The sequence below is a fragment of the Monodelphis domestica genome, chromosome 2 (assembly GCF_027887165.1).
Source record: "Monodelphis domestica isolate mMonDom1 chromosome 2, mMonDom1.pri, whole genome shotgun sequence".
NCBI classification, from domain to species: Eukaryota; Metazoa; Chordata; class Mammalia; order Didelphimorphia; family Didelphidae; genus Monodelphis; species Monodelphis domestica.
In genome coordinates this window covers 516,507,246-516,533,991 of record NC_077228.1, presented here as the reverse complement: position 1 = coordinate 516,533,991, position 26,746 = coordinate 516,507,246, and the positions used below count along the sequence as shown (strand labels likewise).

The 26,746-nt window shown below is 40.4% G+C and overlaps 1 protein-coding gene across 1 annotated transcript in view; it reads left to right on the top strand.

Moving 5' to 3' along the window:
• Positions 1-26,746, top strand: part of GALNT17 (polypeptide N-acetylgalactosaminyltransferase 17) — a 507,568-nt gene that overhangs the window by 367,939 nt on the left and 112,883 nt on the right. Inside the window, exon 6 of the mRNA XM_001363002.4 lies at positions 14,231-14,348. Within this exon, the coding sequence (XP_001363039.1) occupies positions 14,231-14,348 (118 nt within the window). The remainder of the gene's footprint in view (positions 1-14,230; positions 14,349-26,746) is intronic.

Below are 26,746 nucleotides of genomic sequence, written 5' to 3'. Positions count from 1 at the left end.
AAATATTACACCATTTATTCTTCACAATAACCTTAGGAGGTAGGCATTGTTTTTATTCCCATTTTACAGTGGTGGAAACAGAGGCAGATGGCAGTTAAGTGATTTTCCCAGTGTTATATATGCACCTAGTACATTTCTGAGGATGGATTTACACTCAGGTCTTCCTAGCTGAGCTCTCCATCCACTGGATCATCTCGCTGTCCTTTTTAATTCTCAATCCACTATCTCTGATTTGAGTTCTCATGCGTTCCAAGGTCTTCTGGATCCAAAAGAATTCTGATCCTCCAGGAGAATTAGTGCTGTGCCTTGAGCACCTCCCTGCCTGTTCAAGATGGATGAGGAGGGAGGGACCGCAGGGTAAAATCTGTGGCTGCTGCCATGGGAGGGTATAGGGAGAAATGGAGGTTGACATCCTAAATGGTTCCCATAGCAATGGAGGAGGGTGGCATCCCCCAGGCCAAAGAGGTGACTGATAAAGAAGGGAGGTATTCCAAAGATACTCCAGCAAAGGGATCATCTGGACTAGAGAAATGCTGAGATGGTTGGGGATGGGGGGGAGCGATGGGGGATGAGGCTAGGACCCCAGTTAATGAATGTGAGCTCATCTGCAAGTCAAACGTTTGTTTCTGTTCCCCTGTCTCCATCTGCTTGAGACTATGTGCTCCTGCACTGAAGATGAGGCAGGAGATTTCATTAGCTCTAGGAGGGGACAAGAATGTGTAGTTGGCTCCTGATCTCTGATTCATTAAAAGTTCCTCTAAGACTTGTTAAGCTCAGAGAAAAATTCAGAAAAGACACTAAATTTAACTGATCTTTTATATGGTATCCTTTTTTAAAGGAAAAAAAAAAACCAATGTGCTCTTCTGCCAGTGTAGCACTTATATGTGGGCGAGAAAATAGAAATGGATGATTAAGCAAGGTTATAGAGGGCAGAGCAGCTGGGACTGAGATCCAGAAATATCCATAGCACATGATGCTGGAGGGGAGTAACATCGGAAGGATTTGGCTCTGAGAGTCCAACAAAAGATGTTTCTCTTGTCAGGGCTTGTCCTTCCCCCCAAGATGGAGGTGCCAAGTTTCCTTAGCGTCAGAAAGCCAATGGAAGGGATGTGAAGAAAACTCTGGGAAAGTAAATGTTCGGATGCTGGTACTGTCTACAGAGTGGGACAAAGGGCAGAAAGTGACTGATTCCTGTGCCAGAATCACTGATCTTCAAAGAAAAGGGAAGGAGAGAAAGGAAGGAAGGAAGGAAGGAAGGAAGGAAGGAAGGAAGGAAGGAAGGAAGGAAGGAAGGAAGGAAGGAAGGAAGGAAGGAAGGAAGGAAGGAGGGAGGAGAGGAAAGAAGGAAGAAGAGAAGGAGGGAACTATATCAAAATATCAGAGAGAGAGAGAGAGAGAGAGAGAGAGAGAGAGAGAGAGAGAGAGAGAGAGAGAGAGCTCACCAGCTCTCATGCATGCACTTATTAAGCATTTGATATATGCCAGGAACTGTGCTAAGTGCTGGGAGTACAAATACAATCAAACAAGATAGTTCTTGACCTCAGTGAGTTTACGTTTTAATGAAAGTAGAGGACATATAAAGGAGAGTTGGATAACAAAGGGACACGGGCTTTATGTTCAATGACATGGTTTGGAGCTGATGTATGAGACATGGCTCAGAAGCCTGGTTTGGAGCAATAGAGAGTGAATGCTCTTCAATGAGAGCCCAAGTTTGTTCCAGAAAAGAGACCACGGTTCCTGTGAAGAACAGGTGAGGATAATAGCCAGAGAGAATACTGTATGATTTGAAGTTAGGGATCAGGCTCTAGTCTTAGAAATAGCCTAGGAAAATACATTTATAGCTGGTAGTCTAACTCCTTCATTTCACAAATGAGGAAACTGAGGCACAGAAAGAGGAAATATCTTCCTCAGGATTACAAGTATCTGAGGTAGGATTTGAACCCAGAGCTTCCTCTACATCCATCACTTCTATCTCCTCTACCATTGTGCATATTGAGTTTTTGTACAGTATCCTGTGGCTATTTTTTAAGCCCTAGAACTCCAGTATAGATCGTTAGCTATCCTTCATGCCATTTTTCTCCTCTTCGGTCTTCTTGTTCCTGGGAGTGTAAGGTCCCAAAGTGTTTTGGAGGAGAGAATATAGCTCAGTGATGGCGAACCTTTTAGAGACTAAGTGCCCAAACTACAGCCCTCACATCGCATGTAAGTCCCCCGCCTTACCCCAGACAGAGGAGGGAAGAAATGCTTCCATTGGGCTCCTTAGCAGAGGGATGGGTGATGTGAAAAAATGTCTTCAGGCATGGTGGAGAGGGGGAAGGGAGCAGCCCCCTCTGGCATGTGTGCCATATGTTTACCAACATGAGTGTAACTGATTGCAGTGTAAGGGAGCTTAACTGTGACTGTCCTTCCTGGAGTGAGGAATTTTCTCTGCTTGTCACAAACTTGAAAGAACACTCTAGAAGCTGATGCCACAGGCAAGATTCTTTATAACCACCCAGACCATATTTCTTTTCTGACTTAAATTACAAATTCCAACTTAGAAATAAGGCATGGATTTTAGGACTGGAAGAAATGTTGGGAGGCCAGCTGGTCTACCCCCAGCTCTAAGTAAAAATATTCTGTGCGTGTGTGTATACATACAGATCTACACACAAATGTATACACATATGCGCACACATACTCTTTCTCTCTTTCTCCCTCCCTCTCTGTCTCTCTCTGTCTGTCTCTCACACATATTCTCTCTCTCTCTCTGTCTCTCTGTCTTTGTCTCCCTTTCTCTCCCTCTCTGTCTGTCTGTCTGTCTGTCTCTGGTGCTTCTCTCTCTCTCTCTCTCTCTCTCTCTCTCTCTCTCTCTCTCTCTCTCTCTCTCTCTCTCTCTCTCTCTCTCTCTGTTCCTCTGCTTCTTCTGTCTCTGTCTCTCTCCCCAGTATAAACTTATCTGAGTAGAATGTTAGAATATAAACTCTTTGAGGGTAGACATCATCTCACTTTTATATTTTTAGTTCTGGCATCCAAAATATGGCTTGGGCCACAATAAGTATTTAATAAGTTCTTGTTGATTGATTAAATCAACATTGTTCCAATAGGTTGGTTTGTTTATAATAGGTAATTAATAACAGAATAATTGAATTGAATTCATGGCACTGCCTGCTAGATACTGGAGATGCAGTCTGTTTAGAGTCTGCAATACCTTGGATTATTTCCTCTTATTCTCTTGAGAACCCTCTGAGGTAGAGGCTATTATTATCCTTGTTTTACAGAAGGATAAACTGAGGCAAGGGCATTTAGGTGGATCAGTGAATAGAGGGCTGACCCAAGAATCAGGAAGATCTAATTCCAATTCCAGGGTCAGTCACTTATTAGCTCTCCGGACCAGTCACTTAACCCTGTTTACCTCAGTTTCTTCATCTGTTAAAATGAGTTAGAGAAGGAAATGGCAAAGTACTCCAGGGTCTTTGACAAGAAAATCTCCCAATGGAGTCACGATTGAAATGACTGAACAAACTGAGGCTCCAAAAGGGTTAAATGATTTCCCAAGCCCACCTATCTAATCTCTGAAGTGGGATGTGAAGAAAGAGCTTCCTGTCCAGGTCCACTACTGGATCTGTCATGGAATTCTACCCTCTGCTAGCTAATAGTTTCATGACTCCTAAACATCAGTTCAAGATAGAGCATAGAATCACCAGGGGCTAAAAAGACCCCCTAAAATTTAAGATGAGAAAGCTGAGGGACTTGCCCAAGGTCACACAGCAAATTGGCAAGCCAGGATTTGGACCTGGCTTCTCTTACTTCAAATCTAACTCTCTTCCCAGTGAATTACACTCCTTCCCTGTTATGTGTCCAAGAGAGTCTCATAGAGGGAATTAAGAGCCTCCTATGCACAGCCATGTACTCAGAATCCTAGGGAGATGCTAGAAGGACAAATGGGAGAGAGGGCAGGGACTGAGACTTTTCCTGCAGTGCCCCAGTGAAGGCTGATGGCCTTGGCACCTCCGGGAGGTTATTGAACGGAGCCTTCTAATCCGAAGGTTGTGGCAGAGGAGCTCCATGAATGAGTAATGAACGGGGAAAGAAACTGACCCTAAAGTATTTGTAGCCAATCCAGCAAAATCTATTACCTGTGCCAGAGGTATTGTGACATTCTGTAGGAGAAGCCATGCCCGAAACCCTATCAATAATCATTAATAACAGTGATAGCATTTATTGCTTTGAGGATTATGAAGCCCTTTCCCAGGTCTCATTTCATCCTTACAACCTGCCCAAGAGGAAGATGCTATTATGATTCCTGTTTTACAGATAAAAAGCTGAAGCAGAGATTAAGTAAGTGACTGGCTCAGGGACATCCAGTAAGGCTGGATTTAAACTCAGTTCTTCTTGATTCTAGATCCAATCTAGTATCTACTGAACCACCCACCTCCTCAATGTAATATTCCTTGAGAAAAGTTTGGAAAAGGTAGCTTTCCTCTGGGATTGCCCCTCATTTATACCTTATACAGCTTGCTTGTGGGGCAGCTAAATGGTACAGCAGATAGGGCACTGGACTTGGATCAGGAAGACTCATCTCCATGAGTTCAAATTCAGTGTGACCCTGGCCAAGTCACTTAATCCTGTTTGCCTCAGTTTCCTCATCTGTCAAATGAACTGGAGAAAGAAATGGCCAACCACTGCAGGATCTTTGCCAAGAAAACCCCAAATGGGGTCATGAAGAATCAGAGGGGACTGAAAGGACTACACAAAAAAAGTCTTGTTTGTACATAATTGCTTGCATAGCATCTTCCCCCTTCAGTGAGCTCCTTGAGATCAGAGACTGTTTTTGTCTTTTTGTTTGTTTGTTTGTTTATATCTATAATGCTTAGTGTGGTGCCAGGCACATAGAAACCACTTAATAATTAATAAAATTAAATATTAAAATAATTAATAAATAAAAATAAACCACAAAGTCATCATCATCATCATAATAACTATTCATTGACTGACTGTTTGAACTCAGCATTAGAACTAGGAACAGTGAGAGAAAACTAAAATAAATAATTGTGAAAATAAATTCTTAAAATAATTAATCAAATAAAAATAAACCACAAAGTAATCATCATCATCATAATTATTATTATTCATTGACTGACTGTTTGAACTCAGGCATTAGAACTAGGGACAGTGAGGGAAAACTAAAATAAATAATTATTAAAATAAACCACAAAGTAATCATAATAATAATAATAATAATAATAATAACTATTCATTGACTGACTGAACTCAGGCATTAGAACTAGGAACTGCAAGGGAAAACTAAAATAAATAATTGTAAAAATAAATTATTAAACAATTAATAAAATAAAAATAAAACACAAAGTAATAATAATAATAATAATAATAACTATTCATTGACTGACTGTTTGAACTCAAGCATTAGAACTAGGAACAGCGAGGGCAAACTAATTGAATTATTGATCATTGAAATTTTGATCATTGAAAAACAGATAATTGCCTCGCTTTCCAAAGTCAAAGGAGCTGCCTTGGAAGGGCAGGGGGCTGCCTTCATTACAGAGCCTCCTGTAGGACCTACTCCCTGGGACTGCTGAAGAGGGGGATCTGGTTGATGTATAGGATGGATGTGCTAATGGTCTCTTATAACTCTGTTGTTTGGTCTGCTTGGTCATTTTTAGTCATGTCTGACTCTCTGTAACCCAATCCGGGGATTTCTTGCCAAAGATCCTGGCGTGGTTTACCATTTTCTTCTCTAGCTCATTTGACAGATGAGGAATGGAGGCAGAATTAAGTGACTTACCCAGGGTCACCCAGCTAGTAAGTGTCTGAGGCTGGATTTGAACTCACAAAGAGGAGTCTTCCAGATTCTAAGCCTGCTTCTTTATCCTCTGTGCCACTCATTATCTCCCCAGAGCTCTTAGTTCCTGTGATTTTAGAAACAGGTGGAGAAAAGAACAATTATTTTTTACTCCAGGGCGAGAGACTTCAGTGTGCCAGAAATTGATCTCAGCACCAAAATATGGTCCCGTCCCTACATCCCACGTTTCTGAAGCCGCAGTAACAGAGTTCTTGTTCCTCGTCCAGTTTTATGCCCCAACGCCATGATGGCAGTTTGCATGTTACTGTGCACACAGTAGGTCCTCAATAAAAATGTGTTGAATGAGTGAAATAGCTTCCCCCAAACAACCTTTTCCTGGGTCTTCCCAAACAGCCAGTCATCCTTAGGACAGTCGCCGCACATCAGTGGAGTGGCGGGAACGTCTCAGCGCCCAGAAGTCAGTCCAGGATGCTTTTCCAGGAGGCTCGCCTGTTCGCTACTGCTGCAGCTTCTCTTTCTGTATTCTGGCTTCCCATCCAGACTCAAAGGGCTGTGAGCTTTCAGGCTTTCCGGCTTCTTTCCATTTCCATTTGAAAGCTTAAAAGCTTAGAAACATTTTTTAAGGCAACTGACCCATGATTTCCTTCCAAATTGTTTGACTTTCTCTAGCCTAAGCTGGGAAATAGATGCTGGGCTTTGTTTTTCTCCCCCTCCAGCCATGGGATTTGTGAAGGGGAACAAGTGGAAACCTGGCACAAATACATTTATCTACCAACAGCCAGTCTCTTTTGCTCAGTGTTAACAAAATCAGGTTAGGAAGGAACCCTGCCTAGGAGGCCTGATTGGCACAGTAGAAAGAATGCTGGACTTGGGGTCAGAAAAAGCTGACTTTCGGACTCTGTCTCTGACATAAATTATGTGACCATGGGGAAATCATTTCATCTTCTTCTGCCTCAGTTTCCTCATCTGTAAAATGGGGGCTAATAGCAAATAAGAGGCAGTTAGGTGTGTGTAGTGAATAGAGCACTGGCCCTAGACTCCTCTTCCTGAATTCAAATACAGCTTCAGACACTTACTAACTGTGTGACCCTGGATAAGTCACCTTATCCTGGTGGCCTCAGTTTCCTCATCTGTAAAATGAACTGGAGAAGGAAATGGCAGACCGTTTCAGGATCTTTGCCAAGAAAACCCCAAAAGAGGTCATAAAGAGTAGGACACAATTGAGAAATGACTGAATAACAAGAAGAAATAACAAACACCTGTAATATTCGTGCCTTGCTACTGTAGGGTCCCAAATGAGATAAGATGTATAAGTCACTTTGCGAACTTGGAAATGCTCTATAAATATCTATTATTATTTTTAATTTGTTCCTCCCTTCTTGTATGATGAAATTCAGACTAAAATGAGCTCTCTTCTGTTCTTGTTTTTTTCAAGTTGGAGTCTCTGGGTAGATTTCAGAGCACCCATAACTGAGATTGGGGTGGGGGCTTACATCGTTATTGTCAATAACCTCTAAATGAAATTGATCACTTCCTTGACTTATTTGCAAACTCGATTCTGAGAATGGGCGCTTAAGGTTGTCCAGACTGCCTGAGGAGCCGATGACCCACAAAAACAGGTTATAAATTTGTTGTTGTGGTTGAGTCATGTCTGGCTCATCATGACCTCTTTGGGAATTTTCTTGGCAGAGATACTGGCGTGGTTTGCCATTTTCTTTTGCAGATCATTTTCCAGATGAGAGAACTGAAGCAAACTGGGTTATCAGCTTTCCCAGGGGGTCACACAGCTCGTGAGTGTCTGAGGCTGGTTTTGAACTCAGGAAGATGAGTCTTTTTGACTCCAGACCTGGCACTGTAAGCCCTCTGGTGCCACTTAATTGTGTATATGTACCTTTGAGGTCCCTTCCATCTCTCAATCTATGGTCCTCAGTCAGAGACCATGTAGTCTTTAATTTGGCAGATAAGAAAACTGAGGCACAGGGCAATTAAGTGGATGAGGACACTAAGATCACATATCTGAAATTTGGAGGAAACCTAAAGACCATTGTCCATCTGTCATTTCTCAGAGGAGGCAACTGAGTCAGAGTCATATCAAGGACCTCATGGTTCTCACTCGATGAAATTCTTGAATACCACGATTAGGGAAGATCATAAGCACAGCTGCAGAGTAGACCAAATGTGTCTTCTGTGCCCAGTCTCAAACCCCCCACAATTTCATCTGGGCATCATCTCTAGCCTGATTGATGCTTTTATTCCCCTGGTTCCCACAGCCTAGATCTTTTTCTTTTCTTTTCTTTTCTTTTCTTTTCTTTTCTTTTCTTTTTCTTTTCTTTTCTTTTCTTTTCTTTTCTTTTCTTTTCTTTTCTTTTCTTTTCTTTTCTTTTCTTTTCTTTTCTTTTCTTTTCTTTTCTTTCCTTCCTTTCCTTCCTTCTTTCCTTCTTTACTTCCTTCCTTCCTTCCTTCCTTCCTTCCTTCCTTCCTTCCTTCCTTCCTTCCCTTCCTTCTTCCTTCCTTCCTTCCTTCCTTCCTTCCTTCCTTCCTTCCTTCCTTTCTTTTTCTTTCTTTCTTTCTTTCTTTCTTTCTTTCTTTCTTTCTTTCTTTCTTTCTTTCTTTCTTTCTTTCTTTCTTTCTTTCTTTCTTTCTTTCTTTCTTTCTTTCTTTCTTTCTTTCTTTCTTTCTTTCTTTCTTTCTTTCTTTCTTCTCTTCCTTCCTTCCTTCCTTCCTTCCTTCCTTCCTTCCTTCCTTTCTTTCTGTCTTTCTTTCTTTCTTTCTTTCTTTCTTTCTTTCTTTCTTTCTTTCTTTCTTTCTTTCTTTCTTTCTTTCTTTCTTTCTTTCTTTCTTTCTTTCTTTCTTTCTTTCTTTCTTTCTTTCTTTCTTTCTTTCTTTCTTTCTTTCTTTCTTTCTTTCTTTCTTTCTTTCTTTCTTTCTTCCTCCCTTCCTCCCTTCCTCCCTTCCTCCCTTCCTCCCTTCCTCCCTTCCTCCCTTCCTTCCTTCCTTCCTTCCTTCCTTCCTTCCTTTCTTCCTTCCCTCCTTCCTTCCTTCCTTCCTTCCTTCCTTCCTTCCTTCCTTCCTTCCTTCCTTCCTTCCTTTCTTTCCTCTCTATTTTGACTCTTTTTCATTGAAATTTTATTAAGACCTGGAATATGCTATGAGTTGGAACTTCAGATAAGGAAAGTCTCTCTACTGATGCAGGTTGACACCTTCATAGTCTTAAAGAGTTTCCTAGGAAAATGAAAAGTCAAGAGATTTGTCCAAAAATCACACAGCCTGATGGTATCACAGGGAAGGATTGGAACTCAGATCTCACTGGCTTAGGGGCAAGGTCTCTCTATAAATAGCTATTTTCAAAACCGTCTTCTAAGACCCCGTTTAGAGATTTTTTTAAGTCACTTCATAAAATCTGCAACATTTTAACATGAGGAACACCAGAATTCCCCAGGATGTGCTGGTGAATTATTCATGGTAATTCTGGTTAGGGGAAATAAAATGTCAAACATAATGAAATTGGTGGATAGGAGTTTAAAAGTACTAAAGAAAATGTGATTATGAAAAAACAAATAATATTATGCCTAGAAAATTACTTATGGGAGGGAACTTGATAGAGAGATGAAGTGGGTGGAGGTTACTGACATACTGTACCAAACCCAATGGGCCCAGTCTGAGGTTAGACCATGAAAGAAGGAGCTTGTGACTCTTCCTCCAGAATTCTCAACTCTCTCCACCCCCTCCTTCTCCTGCCCTTCTACAAGCATCTCTTGGAGTAGTGAATTTATTATCTCTCTAGAAGACTTGCTTTATGCACACTATCTCTTTTTTATTTTTATTTTTAATTTATTTTTATTTTTAAAATATTTTCCCATGTTTACCTGATTCATTTTCTTCCTCCCCTCCCGGAGCCAACATGCAATTCCACTGGGTTGTACAAATGTTATCACTTGATACCTATTTCAATATTATTCATTTTTGCTATCGATGCTCACTCTCTCTTGAAATAACTTGGCTATGTTACAGCCAGGCCCCTGTTAATGCAAATAATGAATCCCAGGAAGTCATTATTTGAATTCTCATTACATGTTTCCATTGGGGTGGAGCCAATGACCACAGTTTATATAATTAAAATTATAAAAAGCGTAAATTCAAAGATATATGATCATTCAATGATTTCCATTGTTCATACCAACCTAGTGGTATTATCTTGTATTTGCTGGCTGGCCCCAAAATGTACCCCCCAAAAAACATGTATACGCTTAGGTTGTTAACAAAGGCTATGGTTATTTTTTTTAAAGACATTATGGAGTTATGTGCTTTAAAAAGTATGTATTATATAGTACAGGGCCTGGAGTTAGCACAGACATGGGTTCAATTCCAGCCTCAGACATTTACTAATCATGTGACCTTGGACAAATCAGTTGACCCTGTTTGCCTCAGTTTAATCATCTGTAAAATGAGTCGGAGAAGGAAATGGCCAACTATTCCATTATCTTTGCTAAGAAAACTCCAAACATGACTGAAATGACTGAACAAAAAGTGTGTATATCTTTTGGGCAACACCTCATACTTTGTATTTTTTTTACCCATGTACCCATTTATTTACTTATTCCATGACCCCCTTAGAAAAACATTCATTCATTTGTTCATTCATTCAACAAGATTTATTAAGTGTTTACTAATGTACCAGTCACTCTGCTAGCTAATAATAATAGTAGCTAATATTTATACAGCAATCACCAGATGCTACTATCTCATTTGATTCTTGCAACAACTCTGAGAGGTAGGTGCTATTATTATGTCTATTTTACACATGAGGAAACTGAGGCAAACAGGGCTAAGTGACTTGTCCAGGGTCACACAGCTACAGTCTGAGGTCAGATTAGAACTCGGGTATTCTTGACTCCAGGTCCAGATTTCTGTCTACTGTGCTATCTAGCATTCTGGGACTTCAGATGTGATCTAGTCTAACCCTTGCCTTTTACAAATAAGGAAACTGAGACAAAGAGAGGTTAAAGTGATTTCCCTAAGGTTACATGGATAGTAACAAAGCTGGAACTTAATACCAAGATAATAAGATATGTCCATGGCCAAAAGGAGTTCAAAATACATCTATTATAGAAAGAAATTCTCAATTGTCATGGACCCCTTGGGCAATCTGGTCAAGTTTAGGGGCCCCTTTTTAGAATAATACTTTTAAGTCATCAAAGGAAGTGCCAAATTTCATCTAGAGATAGTGACAATAAAGTTGCATTTTTGCATCCTCCCCCTTCCACGTGTCTGGGCCTCCCTGAAATCTATCTAAGGACCCCAGGTTAAAAGCCCCTGATCTAAATATTTTTTACAGATCTTTTGACTCCAAATTCAGCACTTTCTCCATATTATCTCTCTCCATAATATAACATATTCCTAAGTTCTCAGGATACAAAAAAAGAAACAGTGCCTGTCCTCAAAAGGCTTACATTCTGGGAGTGGGGTAGAAGAAGGGGAGAAAAAATAAGCACATATGTAAGTCAGTACAAGTATATTATATATATATATATATATATATATATTACCATATATATAGGAGGAACAAAGCCCTAACAGCTGAAGGTATCGGGGAAAGTCCAATATAGAAAGGCTTCCTTGGACTGAACTTTAAAAGACAGGATGAGAAAGGAGAGCATCTTAAAGAGACAACCTGTGCAGACATGATTTTGATTTTCATATTTATGTCCCCAGTTCCTAACACAGGGTTATGGATATATACATTAAGTGCACAGTAAAGGTTGTTGACTTAAATTGGTTTTAATTAAATCAAATGTAATTGAATCGCCTTTTTATTTTCCTGGGTTTTACTCTGGGCTGGGGAACCCTTTGTGCCAAAGAATCCAGTTCCAATGAAGCAAGCCTTTCCTTGATTTTGTAGACTGAGTAACTCCTGCTTTTGGATAGTGAGAACCGAAGTGTGTCCTCAGTTAAGAGTAGAACTATTGGCCTGTGGTTGGAATGGAGATGCAAGAGATTTGAGCTTTGGATCCTGCATTTGACAGAAAACATCACTTCTTGCTCTTTGGACATTTTGATATATAGCAGAGACAAGTAAGGAATCTAGCTATTAAGCAGCTATTCTGTGCCAGGGGAGAATTTCAGGCACCTAATCCAGCATCTTCCCTTAAAATACATCCCCTGATCTCTGGCAACGCCAGAAATCTTGAAGTTAGGCCCATTTGCCTCATAACAGAAAAAGAATCTCAGCTGTAATCAGTTTTGGATGCTTCAAACTCCCTTTTCCTCTCCCCCTTTTTCCCTACCTTTCCCCTCTCCTCTCCTCTCCTCTCCTCTCCTCTCCTCTCCTCTCCTCTCCTCTCCTCTCCTCTCCTCTCCTCTCCTCTCCTCTCCTCTCCTCTCCTCTCCTCTCCTCTCCTCTCCTCTCCTCTCCTCTCCTTCCTTCCTGCTTTCCCTCCTTCCCTGCTTTCCCTCCTTCCCTCCTTTTCTCCTTCCTTCCTTCCTTCCTTCCTTCCTTCCTTCCTTCCTTCCTTCCTTCCTTCCTTCCTTCCTTCCTTCCTTCCTTCCTTCCTTCCTCCCTCCCCCCTCCCCCCTTCCTCCCTTCCTTCCTCCCTCCCTCTTCCCCCCTCCCTCCCTCCTTTCCTCCCTCCCTTCTTTCCTTCCTCCCTTCCTTCCTCCCTTCCTTCCTCCCTCCCTCCCTCCTTCCCTTCCTTCCTTCCTTCCTCCCTCCCTTCCTTCCTCCCTTCCTTTCTCCCTTCCTTCCTCCCTCCCTTCCTTTCTTCCTTCTTTCCTCTTTGAATTCAATCCCTTAATTTTATAGACAAAGAAACTGAACCTCAAAGGCTTTATTTACATAAATTGCCTAAGGCCACCCAACTGGTAAAAATTGAACTCAGGAGTCAAACTTAGCACTTCCTGATTCTATGTCCAGTACTCAAAGTAGAAGAACAGTAAATAGGATTCTCAAATCCTCCATCCACACCATCCATTGGCTACCATTTATCAGCTTTAGATCTGGGCATAAGGCCCTCTGTGCTCTAAAATGGGGAGGAAATTGAAAATAGGCCCTGAAATGCTCAAAATCCTTCATTTTCCTGACACTATTTATACCTTAATAGCCATTTGGGAAGAAAGGGATCACCCTAATCCTCCAAAGAGTGATCAGGCAGCCTGGTTTTCAATTCGATATCTGAACCTACCTAGAGGACCTTGGGCAAGTCTTTGTGTGCTTCCTTTCCTCGGTTATAAAATGAGAGTAATAATAGCCCTGATGATCAAAGGGGATCATATTTGTGAAATGCTTAGCACAGTGCCTCACACAGAGTAGATGCTTAACAAATATTTCCTCCCTCCCACCTGCTCAGTTTAGAAGTGGACCCTTTGGACAGCTAACAAAGTTGTAGTCTATGAAAATAATGAAATACTACCATATTTTAAGAGCAGAAAAGCCCAAGAAGGTTTCTATAAACTGATGCAAAGTGAAGAAAGTAGAGCAGGTAAAAAATACATATATTGCGCATACCCAGTAGTGGTATTGGTGGGTTGCATCATTTTATGACCCTTTGGGAGTGGTTCTTTATTGCTCTCTGGAATGATTGTATGAGTTTGCAGTTCCAACAACAGTGTATTAGTGTCCCAATTATCCCACATTTCTTCCAACAATTATTATTGTCCTCTTTTGTCACAGTAGCCAATAGGTTATAGGTATGACGTGTTATCTCTGAATTATTTTAATTTTGATTTCTCTAATCAGTAGCGATTTGGAGTATTTTTTCATATGACTATAGAGAATTTGAATTTCTTCTGAGAATGGACTGTTCTTGCCCTTTGACTGTTTATAAATTGGGAAATGCGTTGCATTCTTAAAATCTGAATCCCTTCTCTATCTGTTTGAGAGGCCTTTGTCAGAGAAACTTGCTACCCAAGTGGTCGTCCAGCCTTCCTTCTGTGACTCCATGAAGGCGGATCTCATTCATCCATTCATTCATTTTATAGAAGATGAGATTGGGACTTAGGAGAGAGACTTGCCCAGAGATGCAGAGCACAGGAATAGCAAGGCTAGGATTCAAACCTGACTCTCAGTCGAGGCTACAGAGGCTGTGCTAGGAAGTTGAGTGAATAATTAAAGAGACAAATGGAGCCTGGACTATCTAGCCAGAGCTTGTAGGCCTGTCCATCAGGGCCGTTTCAAAGAGTCTTGGCTTTATCCAGACTGGAAAGGGATGTAGAATTAATCTGATCTTGTCATCTAACATACAGAGGGAGAAACTGAGGCCCAGTGAGGCAGTGGTCCAGTGAAAAGAATCCTGTAGGATGCTGAAAAGTCACTTAAACTCTCTGGGCCTCAGTTTCTCTCTATATGAAGCGAGGCAGTCATTCTTGATGGCCTCTAAGATCTCTTTTGGTTGCTGAAAACAAACTTAACGTTTCTTGTTTTCCCTCCTGCAGGACCCCAGCAATGATTGGGTGTTCGTTTGTGGTCAACAGGAAGTTCTTTGGGGAAATAGGCCTCCTGGACCCTGGGATGGATGTGTACGGAGGAGAGAACATTGAACTTGGGATCAAGGTCTGTGAAATGGTTTCTTTTCCTGCTCTTTTCATTTCCTTTTCCTCAATGTAATCCTGGCGCCATCACTGCTTTGATAAACGATGGGTGATGCTCTTCTTTCCAATGAATGACTCGTTTACCTTGGGGCTGTCTTCGTGATGTTGTTGTTTTGGGGATGAGGCTGATAGTGTCTCAGGGGTTTGACCTATGCCCATCCCTGAGTTCTAAGCCTCGTTCTGCTGCAAGGCCACTGGTGCCATCTTGGACAAGTGCTTTAATGTCTTTCCACTTCAACTCCTCCTCTGTAAAACGAGGGGGTTGTTCTAGTCCATCTCTGAGGCCCCTCCCAGCCCTGCATCCAGAATCCTATAATTCAGAACTCCTGACGTATCCTTCCCTGCTTCCCCCCATCGAACATACTCAAGATCACTGTAGAGGCGCTATGCTTTTCATCATTTGGGGGATGACTGAATAGCTAAATGATCACACATGGGGTTATCTCTGTGACTCTATCTATGTGATCTCCCATTTTTTTAGAGAAACAGCTGGTCATCATGGAGAGAGGGAGGAGTGAAGCTAGGAAGACCTGGGTTCAAGTCCCTTCTCTAATACTTATTAGTTGTACGACCGTGGGCAAGTCTTTCACACTTAGATACTAAGTCATAGATTCTTTAAGATCTAGCCACCAATTGAGAGCATCATAAGTCTAGAACCAAAAGGGACTTTAGAAATATGGAGACCATTGATCCATGATACATGTAAATATACTTAGTGGAATTGCATATTGGCTACAGGATGGGGGTGGTGGAGGGGAGGGGAAAGAACATGAAATGTAACCATGGAAAAATATTCTAAATTAATTAATTAAATAAAAATATTTAAAAATATTTAGACCCCCCCAAAAAAGAAAGAAATATTTAGACCAAGGCTATTAATTTAGTATATGTCCCAGACCCTTTAGGCAGGCTGGTGAAGCCTATGGACCCCTTCTCAGAATAATAATTGTAAATGTACAAAATAAAATACAAAGGATTATCAAAGAAACTAATTCTATTGAAATAAAAATGTATTTTTCCCATTCATCTTCACAGACCTCTGGAAATATATCCATAGTGCCTTTGGGGGTCCCTAGACCCTTGTTCTAAATTAATTTCTTAATTTTACAGATGAATCTACTGAGGTTCAAAGATTGAGAATTCAGGAATTTGCTAAAAAGTCAGGACTGAGATTTGAACTTGTGATGCCAAGTTAATTGTTCTTTCTGTTGTATAATAATAATATATATAATTAAAATTAAATAAATAAATAAAATAAAAATAATTTTAAAAATATAAAAGTATAATAATACTTTCTGGGTCTCACTTCATAAACAAATCTTTTTTTTTAAACCCTTACCCTCCATCTTAGAATCAATACTAGGTATTGGTTCCAGGGCAGAAGAATGGTCAGGGCTAGGCAATAGGGGTTAAGTGACTTGCCCAGGGTCACACAGCTGGGAAGTGTCTGAGGCTAGATTTGAACCCAGGACCTCCTGTCTCTAGAACTGGCTCTCTAACCATTGAGCAACCCAGCTGCCCCCATATACAAATCTTGATTGGCTTCATGAAAGAAGGTTCTGTACCAAGATGTCTCCACAGTGACAGAATCACACAACAAAACAGCATGTATCATTGAATAAATCACAGATTCTTTGAATCATAAAATACTAGAGTGGGAAGAGATTATCTAGATCAGGAATTCTTAACCTAGTGTTGGTCAAATTAAAAAAAAATTAAGAGAATTATGTCCATGTAGTTGATTTTCTCTGCAATTCCATGTTATGCACTTCAAACATTATTCTAAAGAGGGATCCATAGTCTGGCCGGTAAAGACTGACTGCTGAAGAAGCTGATGACTCCACAAAGTTAAGCACTCTTGGACTGAACAGGACACCCTCCTATTAGAGATGAGACCCTGTGAAATGACTGCTGCTTAGAGGGGAAGGGGGTCCCCTGGTGCCCCAGTCTGAGCTCCTGTTATTCCAGCAGGATCAACAGATGGACTTGAGACAGGAGCCTCCATATCATCAGACTCCCACTTACACCACCACACACTCTGCAATGAGTATCCACAGTTGAGAGGCTTGTCCTGGGCAAAACTGTCTCTCTAGTGATCTCCTTTACATCTCTTTTCCTGTGAAAGTCTTCCCCAGCTCTAGGGTGCAGCTTGCAGAAGCCTCTCTAAAAGCCAGAGCTAAGATGTGCTGACCCCAACTGTCTCTGTGCTCCCCAGCATCTCCATCCCCCCAAGAGAGGAGCATGTGCCCCATCCTGGGTAGCTTTCTCTCTGTTGTCCCCAGCACAATTTCTTTGAGCATCCCTTGGGGGGTCCCTGACTGAGCAGAGCTCCGTTAGCACCTGTTTGCCCAGACACTCGGTCCAAATCTGGTGACGGATCCTTCTTGATCTTGGCAAGGAAGGCAATCTCTGCAGAGTGAGGGCCTTTGGAGACTTGTCCTGGGGCTTCAAAGTTCTGGCCCATGATAGTCCTAATCTTGACCTCTTTACATTCCCTCTTCCCCAGGCTGACTTAATTTCTTTCTTCTTTTTTACTCTGTTTCTAAAATCCATTGCAATAAATAAATAAATGCATGGATGCAATAAATAAACAAATAGATAAATAAACAAACAGATAGATAAATAAACAGAGATAAATAAATGAACAAACCAAACAACAAACAAATACATGCATGAATAGAGATAAATAAATAAATTAATGAACAAACAAATGCATGAATAAATAAATGAACAAATAGATAGCTAGATAAACAAATAAATAAATGAACAAATGAATGAATGAATGAATGAATGAATGAATGAATGAATGAATGAATGAACCAACCAGTGAAGTAAGGGATGAGCTCCGTAAATTCTAAGAGCACAAAGCAGCTCTTTAGCTCCAGCAGGCTGAGTTTTATTTGTCCAGCTGTTTTTTGAAAGGGTCAATGTTGATTACTGAGCTATAGAAAACAAGTGATAGGCCACTTCCTTTCCTCGACTGAAATTTGCTGGCATCCTTCCAAAGATGCTCAGGACCTGCTCAGGGCACTTCTTACTTTGGGGTGTGTGGGAAGTGGTGGAGCTGTGAGAACGAGTTTTCATGGATCTCAACAGTTTCTATTTGTGCCTGCCTGGCCATGCATTATTCATCATTCTAGGACAAATCTCCGGCTGTTAAAAATATTTCATGCTCTGTAGAGCAATGAACAACTGGAGACTTAATCATAAAAAAGCCATTTGGGGGGTGGAGAGGGGTTCTAATGGATTGGATCACTTGTTGAATTGTTTGCAAATTAAGCCCCCAGGAGTCTTAGGGAAGGAAATTAAACATGCTTTTAAGATCAAGGTGATGGGGATGTTGGCAAAACTGCATTTTGGTACTGTGTTCGAATCTTCCAGATGCCCAGTGATCTAGTGCTATCCCCTGCCTCCTTGGGAGTCCTAATTAGGACTTTCTGGATCCCCCTACTTATTGATGTTCTCAATATCTACCTCAAATGATCTGTTCATATGTTATACTCCCTGTTCCTCAAAAAGAATGTCAGCTTCTTGAGGGCAGGGATTGTTTTGTGTTTTGTCTTTGTATGGCTAATCTTAGACCATACATGTGGTAGGAAATTAATATTTATCTACTTTTGCATATAGAGTATAGTTTGGTACTTGGAATCAGGAAGACCTAAATTCAAATCCTGCCTCTTACTAGCTTATACCTGCAGGCTCTATGACCTTGTGTAAGTCATTTAATCTCTCAGCCTCAGTTTCCTTATCTTTAAAATGAAGTTATTAAAGGCACCTACCTCTGAGTACTATTTTGTGGATCAAATAAGTTGGCATGTGTAAATAAGTGTTTTGCAAATCTTAAAATACTATATTATTATCATTCTTGTTTTATTATATCCCATCTTCAACCCCGCCAAGACAATGTAAAATCCTTGGGGATAGGGGCTTGTGTTTTGTCTTTGTATCTCTAGTCCTAATCCCATGTCCTTTTTAGTAGCTACTGGATAAATGATGGTTAGTTCCAGTAGAGCTGAGACTAACTTCTTCAAGTATCACCTCCAGTGATACGTAGAGAAATGTTTAACAACTAGGACTACTGGGGGGGAAAAGTACCTGGCATGCATTTAAGTATATCATTAACTTTTTTTCTGTCACTTTCTTGGGTCTAGACAAGTCAATAAAACAATAAATCAAGCTCTGATTTCTAGCATTTGACAATTTGTGGGGTGTAAATGCTCCCACTGAAAATCTAACGATCAAATGGTTTGGGGCTGGCTCCAGTACACCTCTGCCTAATACTCTGAACATATTCTTCCCTTCTACTTCCATTAAAACTTGTTCCTCTGATGTCTTCTCCCTTAAGACTCGTGATAGGTTAATCTTTCAAATTTATTCTCCAGAAAGTGTTAATGGCTAATAATGGCTTAAGTCCAATGGTGGAAAAAACACAGAATTTAGAGTCATGCAAGGAGCTCCTAGTTGACACTATCATCTACTCTCTTGTCTCATTTCCTTCTTCTGCATATGAAAGAACTGAAAGAAGTCTAAGGCCCCTTCTAGCCCTATAATCCTCTTAGTTTCTAGGTTTTCTGCCCTAAGGGTAGAATCATTTTATTTTTAGCACTAAAAAGCATTTTAATTGTAATTTCAATGAGCCTTGCCTTTCTGTTATTACTATTTAAGTTGTATTTTTGCTCAATGGAAATTATGTTGATTTTTAATGGTTTTATTTTGAGACCCTGGACTTTACTGAAGCTACTAATTGTTTCCATTTGTTTCTTTGCTGATTCTCTGGGGTTTTCTGTGTAAACCATCATGTCATAGACAAATAGGGAAATTTTGTTTCCTCTATGTTTATGCCTTTAATTTCTTTTTCTTGTCTAATTGCTGTTACAACTATTCCTAGAACTATGTCAAATAACAGCAGGGAAAGGACATTTGCATTTTAACAAGGCACTCCTAGAAGCATGTCTCTTCTATGAAAGGAATAATGCTAGCAAAATTCTTTGGAAAGTAAAAGGCAATTTTATTGACCCTCGGACTATACTATTTGTAGGGAGTATCCCATAATATGTAGGGTTTAGGTGTATAGGTCATGTAGGTGGGCTTTCTACTTGACCTCTTTGTAAGGTAGCTCTATTGTAGAGAAATCATGATTTTATTTTTAATACAGAGGAGTGAAATTATTTTTTCTTCCCTTTATTTTTTTTCCTGAATCAGAACAATTTGTCCTCTGGTTTCTTCTCCCTATTTTTGGTGTTCCTATAGCATTTAATTTAGGAGTGTTAGGCTTGTGAGTTATTATAGTTTCCACTGAAATTCCCATTAAGAATCAGTTCTCAAAAAAGATTATTTTTTTTTTATTTTTAGGGGGAGGGGAACAGATAATGTTCTCACTCTATCATACTGGTACACATGATTCTGGGAAGGGGTGTGAGGCAAAGGAGGTCAGTGCTTACACTCAGTCCTCTCTTATGTGTTCAGCCCCTAATGAGAGCATCACCCTATCCTCCTTGTAAAAGCAGCTCATTGCATCACAAGGGTTTCCTCCCCCACATTCCCTTGTTGGTCGCCATATGGAGAAAGAGATGGAGAGGCACAAGCTGTGTCTGTAGTGTATGGGATGCGAGCATTAACCTTGGATGTAATTCAAGCCTTCTGGTCTTACATGTCTTCCCATGAAATTGATGATCAAGGTGTGGATAGCCCCCTTGTGGCCAGGAATGTAACTCGGGGAACATCTCTATGCTTCATATGAAGCATGTTGAGGGGGGAGGGGGAATCCATTCCATTCACAGAGACTAGAGCTTTCTGTACTAGTGGCCAATAGAACCTAAAATGAAGAGCTTTGACCTTTTAGAAAGCCTTCCATATGTGTGTCCTGTTACAGCTAAAAGGAGGTGAATAAAAAGGGCCAGTATTAACAATATATACAATATAACACACACACATTTATATATAATATATACTTAATATGTATATCATATATATGACCTTATATTCAAGCAAGAAAGAAAATACACACTGATATGTGTATATATATATATATATATATATATACACATACACAAAAATTTATTTATCTGTACGTCTCTTGGTTGAACAAAGATACATATATTATAAAATATATCTATACTATATATATATATAGGTATAAGTATATATGTATGCATACACATATTTGTGTGTTTTCTCTCTTGATTGAATTTAAATTCATATATTATATAATCTATATATACATATATTTATATATGCAATATGTATACATGCACACATATGTTTATGTTTTCTCTCTTGATGGAATTTAAGCTCATATAAAATATGATAATATATTATATATAATTATGCTCATTATAGAATAAATTAATATATTTGAAATATATAATATGTATATGCATATAAATATAAATGTATACATATATGTATGCATGCATATACATTTGTATGTTTTCTCTCTTGATTGAATTTAAGCTCATGTGTTATATAATAAATATATACATACATATATACAATATATAGATGCATATGTACATATGTATGTATGTGCACATATATTTATGCATTTTCTCTCTTGATTGCATTTAAGTTCATATGTTATATAATACATGTATACATATATTTATATATCATATATATGGATGCATACACACATTCATTTATGTTTTCTCTCTTGATTGAATTTAAGCTCATATAAAATATGGTAATGTAATATATTATATAATTACGCTCATTATGGAATAAATAAATACATTTGATATATAATATATAGATGCATATACATATGTGTGTGTTTTCTCTCTTTATTGAATTCAAGTTCATGTGTTATATAATAAATATATACATACATACAATATATAGATGTATATGTATATATGTATGTATGTGCACACATATTTATGTGTTTTCTCTCTTGATTGAATTTAAACTCATATGTTGTATAAGTATATACATATATATCTTCTGCGATGTATCGATATGTACCCAGAAATGTGCATATATGTGTGTATATGCACATAGATTTATGTATGTATTTTCTCTCTTGATTGAAACAAGGGCTATCTCGTTTTAGGCCTCGTATCCCTAGGTCCTGGCCCATAGTTGGCCATTAAGAAAGGTTGTTGGGGGCAGCTGGGTGGCTCAGTGGATTGAGAGTCAGACCTAGAGACGGGAGGTCCTGGGTTCAAATCTGACCTCAGACACTTCCCAGCTGTGTGACCCTGGGCAAGTCACTTCACCCCCATTGCCTAGGCTTTACCACTCTTCTGCCTTGAATTCCAGTACTGATTCCTAGACGGAAGGTAAGAATTTTTTTTAAAAAAGAGAGATTTATTGCTGAAAGGGACTTGAGAGATTATTGAATCCAGCCTCTGTTTTGTAGATGGAGAAACTAAATGAATTATCAAGAGTTATACAGCTAGGGGGCAGCTGGGTAGCTCAGTGCATGGAGAGCCAGGCCTAGAGATGGGAGGTTCTGGGGTCAAATATGACCTCAGACACTTCCCAGCTGTATGACCCTGGGCAAGTCACTTGACCCCCATTGCCTAGCCCTTACCACTCTTCTGCCCTGGAACCAATGCACAGTGTTGACTCCAAGACGGAAGGTAAGGGTTTAAAAAAAAAAAGAAAGGTTGTTGATTGATTTGAGTAACATTTAGTACAGTGCTTTGTAAACCTAATGGCAATATATAAATAGAGATTACTGTTAAATTGGGAGGAAGTCTGGCAGAGTGGGTGGTCCAGCGGATACTGCTGGGGCCTGGAGTCAGTTAGACCTGAGTTGAAACCAAACCTCAGACACTTCCCAACCATGTGACCCTAGACAAGTCACTTAACCCTATTTACTCATTGGCATATGTATGTATGTATGTATGTATGTATGTACACTTAAGCCATACAACCAGGCATTCAACACATGATGTAGGACACGCCCTCAGAATTAATAATCATAATGCTCTCCGGTGCTTCTGTAGCACTTTATGGCCCACATAGTGCTTTTCACGTTCTCTCCTTTGATCCTCGCAGCCTCCTGTAAGACGGGTGCTATTATGGACTTTATTTTATAGTTGGAAAAGCTGAGGCTGAGAGAATTGAAGTGCAAAAGTCTGAAGATGAAAAGATAGACGGCCGCACCAGAGCTGTAGCCATTGGGCCAGGGACCTGCTCTATGAATAGGCAGGAGGATGGCACTCAGATCACCTGGCCCTCATCTCCTTTCTTCTTTACATATTTTTAAAAATCAATTTTTCCTGAAATCCCTTTTCTCCCTGCATCATCCACATTTCCCAACAAATCCCTTTTTCCTTCCATTCCTGAAAACACATCCTATAAAATGAAGAATTTTTAAATGACATTTTTTTTAGCAAAAACAACCAATAGAAAGGGAGAAAAATAATCTGATGTCTTATATAGCCTGCCATACCTTCCACCTTTATAAAGATTTGATATATATATATAACATAGATAACATATATATTTATAAAGAAGTAGGGGTGGGGGGGAGGGAATTATTTTAAAAGCATTTTATGTTCCTTCCTTCTTCCTCTACTCCCTCTTTGAACTTTTTTTTTTAAAGAAAGACAGAAAAGTGAAATCCTCACCTTAAGCACACCTAGTCAAGTCATATAAATTCTGGCACTGACCATGTCTGCAGACGGATGTCTCTGCATTTTAAGAGAAGCGGCATATCAGTAGCAATGAGCAGGCGGGTGGCCAGGCTCGTCATCTTCCAACGTGCTTATATTTTGGGTCGTTGGCTTCCAGCGCATCTGATTTAATGTATCTCATATACGTACAGTGGGTTTGGATGGAGACAGACTGGACCTACACCTTCATGGACAGAAAGAGCTCCCACGAGAGCAGATTTCCTCTTTTCATAGAGATTGGCATCTTTTCTGCAACTTCTGGTCTTAAAGTAACAGTCAGTCTATGTCAGAGGCAGGACTTGAAACCGGTTTTAAGGCCAGCTCTCTATCGTTTGTCTCTCTCGTACAATTTGAATCTATTTAAAATGTTGTCTATCTAAATCTTTTGGGTGACCCAGTGGATAGAGCTTGGATCCTGGAGTCAGGAAGACTCATCTTCTGAGTTCAAATCTGGCCTCATGGGGTGACCTCGGACAAGTCACTTAATGCTGTTGGCCTCAGTTTCTTCATCTGTAAAATGAACTGAAGAAGGAAATGGCAAACCAGTTCAGTATCTTTGCCAAGAAAACTCCAAACCCTGTTTGCCTCAGTCTCCTCTTTTGTCAAATGAGCTGGTGAAGGAAATGGCAAACCAGTCCAGTATCTTTGCCAAGAAAACTCCAAACCCTGTTTGCCTCAGTCTCCTCTTTTGTCAAATGAGCTGGTGAAGGAAATGGCAAACCAGTCCAATATCTTTGCCAAGAAAACTCCAAACCCTGTTTGCCTCAGTCTCCTCTTTTGTCAAATGAGCTGGTGAAGGAAATGGCAAACCAGTCCAATATCTTTGCCAAGAAAACTCCAAACCCTGTTTGCCTCAGTCTCCTCTTTTGTCAAATGAGCTGGTGAAGGAAATGGCAAACCAGTCCAATATCTTTGCCAAGAAAACTCCAAACCCTGTTTGCCTCAGTCTCCTCTTTTGTCAAATGAGCTGGTGAAGGAAATGGCAAACCAGTCCAGTATCTTTGCCAAGAAAACTCCAAACCCTGTTTGCCTCAGTCTCCTCTTTTGTCAAATGAGCTGGTGAAGGAAATGGCAAACCAGTCCAATATCTTTGCCAAGAAAACTCCAAACCCTGTTTGCCTCAGTCTCCTCTTTTGTCAAATGAGCTGGTGAAGGAAATGGCAAACCAGTCCAATATCTTTGCCAAGAAAACTCCAAACCCTGTTTGCCTCAGTCTCCTCTTTTGTCAAATGAGCTGGTAAAGGAAATGGCAAACCAGTCCAGTATCTTTGCCAAGAAAACTCCAAACCCTGTTTGCCTCAGTCTCCTCTTTTGTCAAATGAGCTGGTAAAGGAAATGGCAAACCAGTTCAGTATCTTTGCCAAGAAAACTCCAAACCCTGTTTGCCTCAGTCTCCTCTTTTGTCAAATGAGCTGGTAAAGGAAATGGCAAACCAGTTCAGTATCTTTGCCAAGAAAACTCCAAACCCTGTTTGCCTCAGTCTCCTCTTTTGTCAAATGAGCTGGTGAAGGAAATGGCAAACCAGTCCAGTATCTTTGCCAAGAAAACTCCAAACCCTGTTGGCCTCAGTTTCCTCATCTGTAAAATGAGTTGGTGAAGGAAATGGCTAACAGCCAAGGATCTCTGCCAAGAAAACTCCAAACCCTGCTTGCCTCAATCTCCTCTTTTGTCAAATGAGCTGGTGAAGGAAATGGCAAACCAGTCCAGTATCTCTGCCAAGAAAACTCCAAACCCTGTTGGCCTCAGTTTCCTCATCTGTAAAATGAGTTGGTGAAGGAAATGGCTAACAGCCAAGTATCTCTGCCAAGAAAACCCCGAGTGGAGTCGTGAATAATCAGACACAAGGGAACAGCAACAAACTTGTCACAATGTGCGTTGATATTCTATGTGAGAATGAGAGGGATCCTCTCGAGAATTGTTTTGTGGTAATTAAAGTAATAATTAATAGAAGTAATGCCTTCCTCGGGCTAAGTTTCACTAAGCTAGTCCAAGTTAGTTAAAATGTCAAGGAAGAAGAAAATGTTCACCAATTATTTATTTTCATAGAATTGGAGAAACTTAGTGTTAGAAGAGACCTCAGAGGCCTCATCTTCTCATTTAGAAATGACCCAACTGGGGCCCAGGGAGGCAACCTGGCCAGTCATACAGTGGAAAGAGCTCTGGACCTGGAATCAGTAAGATCTGAGTTTAAATCTAGTCTCAGATACTAGCTGGCTCTGATTCTGGGCAAGTCACTTAACTGGTTTGCCTCAATGTTCTCATCTGTAAAATGAGGATAATCATAGCCTCTTCCTCTCAGGGTTAGTGTGGGGATTACATGAGTGACTATTTTAGCCCAGGGACAGGCACATAGTCATACACCTTAGGTGTTATCCTTATTCTTATTAAATGACTTGCCCAAGAACTCACAGGTTGTGTGAGAGGCAGGATTTGAACCCAGGTCCTTTGAGTCTAGACCCAATACCATAATTACTAATTACATACTAATTATAATTAGATACTAATTACTAAAGAGCATTCTTCCTTCCTTAACCCTCCCTGCCAACATCCTGATAAGCAGTTCTCCCACCGCTGCTCACACGTTTCCAGAAATGGGAACTTAATACTTTTCAAAAGCACTCCTCCTGTTTGGGGCTCACTCTTGTTGCCTGCCCTCATTATTCCTTACATCCATCCAAGATCTCTTCTTAGGTCTGCCTTATGTGTTATCCCCTGAGAATGGGACAGAAGGAGGTAACAGGGCCTGGATACGAGCCTGCCGATTACGCTGGCCTTAGTACTTGACACCAAATGGAAACAGTATATTTAATGCTTCCACCCAATCAGCTAATCCACAAGCATTTATTAAGAGACATTTTCCCCATAGATCAGTCCTTCCTGTGTTGGAAGACCTCATCTGTGCCCTGCCTGAGGCTTCCCTTATCCAATGTCAACACACCAAGCGCCTTCGCCCAATTGTCAGAATGTTTGCAGATTCCACGCCACCGTGGTGGATGCTGGATAGATGGAGTTGGCAACCCCCTTCTTAAGCAGGGCAGCCAATGAGAAAATGAAGGCTCAGATATTCATTTCATTGGCCAGAATCAGCATTGCAACCCCCCCCCCAAAAAAAACACGCCCCCCCCCCACGAGTTGTAAATGTCGACACAACCCATTTCCCCATATTGTTCCTCTAACTAGATTATATGTATGTTTCATCTGGTTAGTGTCAACCCATCTTTCCCTTTGAAAATCTCGTACTTAATGGTCTTCTATGTCACCTTAATGGCACAAAGCTCTCGTCATCAAGCTCGCCTCCATCCTGCGGCTTCACCTGGGTCAAGTCACTTCAAAAGAGACTTCCTTCTGGCTCTGACATTTGTCCATCCATCACCTCTCTACGGGTCTGGTGGCACCACCGTTAGCTTCCCTGTCATCTCGTCCCTTTTGTTACATCTTGTCCACATAGCCATAACGAAGCCCTTTGTCAAATGCTGTGCTGAAACCAAGAGCCGCTGTATTTATGGAATCTCCCCCATCTCCTAGCCCAACTTATTAAATGATGAGAAGAAGTAAGTTTGATCTGGGTTCTTAGCAGACATCCTGGCTAATAATGATAATCTCTTTTTAAAATGCTGCGAGCTATCTCTTTTAGACTTTTGCTCGGGACTGAAATCAATTCAATTCCATTAAGTTAAAAAAAAACCAAAAACCTTTTTATTATTAAGGACTTGCAAGGTCTCAGCCATGGAGCTAA